Here is a 4,005-nt window from a genome sequence, read left to right as displayed (position 1 = left end):
GGGCAGCTCCGGGGTCCCACCAGGGAGCGCCACCAACACGGCACGAAAACCCCTCATCCAACAATTGTATCGACGGGAAGCAGGACGCAGTGTTGAGAAACCGTGTTCTGTGAAACTGGCCCTTGAGAAACTGCGCTGTTTGAAAGCAAGTCTGCATTGTTCAGGGAGATTTTCAAGTGCAGGTCCTAATCGCCTATGTGATTCAATTAAATTTAGTTCCGTCTTTCAGTGGGTCTCATTATCTTATTAACAATTCTACTCTTTGGCTGGAACTTTGTTTTGATAAAAGTCCAACTATTTTGCAAGTGTGTTTGGAGGCGCCAGCAAAGGTCCTCAGAGATGGGACCAGCACTATTGTTCTAGAACTCCCACGGCCGTGGCCCCCTGGAGAGTCACTTCGTTCACAAGGAGTCCACCTGAGTGCTGAGGCTGCACTGGAAACCTGCCCCCACTTGAGGAATGGGCAAAGCTGTAGGGAGCAGCTGTAGCTGCACAAAGGGAAGGGAGAAGGGGCTCTGCACTGGGAAGGCCCCACCAGTCTCTAGGTCGATCCCCCCCATGTCTGTCTGCTCCACCCTCGGATCAATTCGCTCTAGAATGAAGCCGGCCCAAGGCGGGCCACACCTACTGCTCCTTCACACCACATTCCAGCACCAGCGAGTCGGGGCACCCGCCTGTGCTGGGGCCACTGATGGCCACCCACACCGCTTTTTAACCTTCAAAATGCAGTTCTTCACTCAAGAGGCTTTAATTGTCCTCTCCTTTCCCACCCCAGGCAAAGCTCCTTCTCTGGGACATGTTCTTAGATAAGAACCAAGTCTCTGATACAGAATAGGGACCAAGGCCAGAGCAGGGCCTTTTTTAACTTGTTTGTGCTTCTTGCTTTCAAATTATCTTCTTTTGATATGTGCTTAAAGCAGGACCCTAGCACAGTGGCATCGGATTGGAACTCTTACCAGTGATCACCCCAAAGTTTTTCCAAAGTGTGTTAAACCCAACTCTGGGCTAACCGGAGAAATAGGGTGCGGACGAGGTCAGAGATTATTTGACTCAATTTACAATAAAACGATAGGGTGCTTGACGATCTACAGGGCGACGGCACAGGTTTGCAGCTTAACCTGGGATAAGGTGGGACCTGCCTCTCTGGCAGGGAAGCTGGGCCGCTGTGAAGAGTGGGTGCCAGGAAGAGGGGTCCAGGCCCAGAGCTGCAGGCTATGGGCGTCAGGGAGCCGGTGGGGCTCCGAGCCCTCCATCTGGCCCAAACCCTGCCACGCAGGGGCCTGGTGCTCTCCTGCATCCCTGGCTGAGGCCCAGCAACCACTGTTGCCCAATTATCTAAAACCTTGGGGGTATGTTTTACCTGCGGATAACCTGCACAGCAGTTAATACCCCCTAATAGGGGCGACAGTCATCCCGTAAGTAGTCAGCAACAAAGCCATTAATTCCATGAAACCCGAAGTCGACTCTTGTCTAGCTCATCCCTTTCCCAGGCTTTGTCAATTTAACTCCAGGAAAGAAAGTGTGAATAAAAATGAGCAACAGCATTCGTAAACGCTGAAAACAGACCTTCACTTGTGTAATCCTATTTAAAGCATTCCTCTTTCTCGGTCATGTGAAGACGCAGTGAGAAGGGGACGGTCTACAACCCAGGAAGAAGGCTCTCACCAGAACTAGACTCTGCTGGCCCCTGATCAGACTTGCAGCCTCCAGAACTGTGAGAAGGAAATGTCTGTGTAGCACACTCAGTCTACGGCATCTGTTACGGTGGCCAGAGCTCACCCAGATGCCCTCTCTTCACTGATGCTTCTCTTCCCTCTCATCTAGACGACGAGCTTCATGAAAGCAGCTCTTTGTGAACAGGCTGCTTAGTAAACGTAGGACTTTGGGCTTCACAGGCAGGAGGAATAACAAGGTAACTTGTGAAGTGACAAAAGGATTCCCGTCCCCTCTCAGCCCTAAAACGGTGGCTCTCAGCCTTGGCTGCAGTAGGAACACCTGGGGAGCCTGCCAACTCTCAGGGGCCTGGCGACACCGTGGGCCAATCAGATGGGTCCCCAGGGGCAAGGTCCATACATCACTAGCACTGAAGGCTCCCCAGGTGACTCGAATGTGCACCCAGATAAGACCAATCACCCTAAAGCTGAATGGGTGAAGTATGGGGGCGAAGGGTCCCCAACTAGAGGGAAAGAGGTCAGGTATTCATTCTTGTTGCCCAGCTGAGCGTCTCCTTTATAGGTGATAGAGGGGATGAAGGCTGAGTGAGACAGAAGGCAGTGTACTGTTTTAATAAATCAAAATAAAACAAACAGCAACAAGTTCACAAAAGAACTTTTTATTTGAGGCAAGAAATTTGGATGAAAGGGTTACAGTTCCCAACAGCCAAAATCCAGTTGTTAGTGGCACTATTTCAACTTTATAGATTCAACTTAGTCAGAAAAGAGTACTAAGGTGCTACTTTCCCCAGCTGGACAAGAAGAAGGGCAAAGAGAACTGGAAGAAGCTTCTAACCTACTGATACTGCTCTTCAGACCTAACACCAAACAGGCCAAGCCCACCACTGAGGGGCAGAGGCCACGCTACACCACATACAGGGAAAGTGACGCGGGGAACAAGGTGGCAGGTCACCTGGAGGGGGAAACAGGCACCGCCAGCTTCAAAACTCAGCGTTGAAGGGATAGTCCTTGTGGGAGGCACAGCTGTCGGGAGAAAAAGAGGAACATGATAGTTTTTCAAAGCAAGAGAGTTCAACTACAACAAATTACAAAAAGAAATGGTGAGGGTCTCATTATAGGCAGAAATAGAGGCCCCAGGGACGAGCCAGTTTCCAGACTGCAAGCCTGGGGGCCGCCGCCCCCCTCCTGGCTCCCCTGCCTCAGGGTCTCATCAGCCGGCACAGGTGTGACGGACCCTGCCCTCGCTGCGTGTCCAGCACCGTGCCTGAGGCACTCGGGGTGCCAAGACCCGGTTCCTGCTTCCCGGTCACTCGGTCTAACTGGCAGGACCAGACAGTGTCCCGTAGTCTGAAACAGTAAGAGGGTGACCGGAGAGGAGTCAGGAGTCTGCATATGTGATACAGCCAGTGTTGCGAGGGCACAGAAGCTGCCTGGTCTCTGTGGGCGCTGAAGGGAGCCCCAGAGAGCAGTGGAGAGTGGGACACAGGAGACAGAGGGGAGGGAAGAGGCTGGGTGGGTGTGTGTGAACAGGGCCAATGGCTCGTGCTGGAACAAGTTTTTGCACTCACACTGGAAAGACCGGCTGGGCATAGTGTGAAAGGCCCAGGGTGGACCCAGCACGGGGCACAGAACGCTCAAAGATTTGGAGCCGTTCAAAACATGCCCCTAGTCTGCCCCTTTTTTTGTCTCCCATCAAGCCTGATATGACCCTGCCCTCAGCAGCAGAGCTCAATGAGCAATCATCGCCAAAAAGAGGCAATGGATGTGTATGTCTAGCGAGAAAGCTTTCTAGGTGACTGGGAATGTGGGACCAGCCTCTCCCTCCCTACTCCAGCCCAGCCCATCCCCATTAAACAGCAGCCCCCAGCATCACCCGACAGTAGTTTCTGGAGAGTCACTGGAGAGTGGAGGGAGGAGAAGGGAAGAGGGACCCATTGGAAAACCACTGTGGTGTGTCAGCCCCGAGAGCGCCAATACACTGTGTCCGCAGAGGGAAGGGCAAAGGGAAGTGAATGAACGATACAGAGACTCTCAGAGGAGACGAGACATCACCTGGCGAATGATTCACTTCTCTCTTCCTTGCCCACTTGATCCGAAAGGGATCTGAACGCCTAGAGGTTAAACACCACTAACACAAACAGGGGCGTCGGAAAGGGCCTGGTGTGCCAGTAAGAAACTGTTAGGGGCCTATTTGTGACAGCCACATGCGCACAGGTGCGGTCACACCAAGGACGCAGACCTGGCAGACAGGTGCCAGGGCGGTGGCAGCCCCACCATGCTGCAAATGGACTGCAGAGGCAGCAGAGAGAAGGCCAGCACCCTACCCCACCGG

The 4,005-nt window shown here is 52.9% G+C and overlaps 1 protein-coding gene across 2 annotated transcripts in view; it reads right to left on the bottom strand.

The window, feature by feature from the left end:
• Positions 1-2,316: 2,316 nt before the first annotated feature.
• Positions 2,317-4,005, bottom strand: part of AKR1B1 (aldo-keto reductase family 1 member B) — a 15,070-nt gene continuing 13,381 nt past the window's right edge. For both annotated transcript variants that reach the window (XM_008707583.2, XM_008707584.2), the window contains exon 10: positions 2,317-2,696. In XM_008707583.2, the coding sequence (XP_008705805.1) occupies positions 2,654-2,696 (43 nt within the window). In that variant the 3' untranslated portion in view covers positions 2,317-2,653. The remainder of the gene's footprint in view (positions 2,697-4,005) is intronic.

Source organism: Ursus maritimus, unplaced genomic scaffold (assembly GCF_017311325.1).
Source record: "Ursus maritimus isolate PB19 unplaced genomic scaffold, ASM1731132v1 scaffold_3, whole genome shotgun sequence".
In the NCBI taxonomy this organism is placed as follows: domain Eukaryota; kingdom Metazoa; phylum Chordata; class Mammalia; order Carnivora; family Ursidae; genus Ursus; species Ursus maritimus.
The sequence above is the reverse complement of the archived record's forward strand: the minus strand, read 5'-3'. Positions and strand labels throughout refer to the sequence as shown.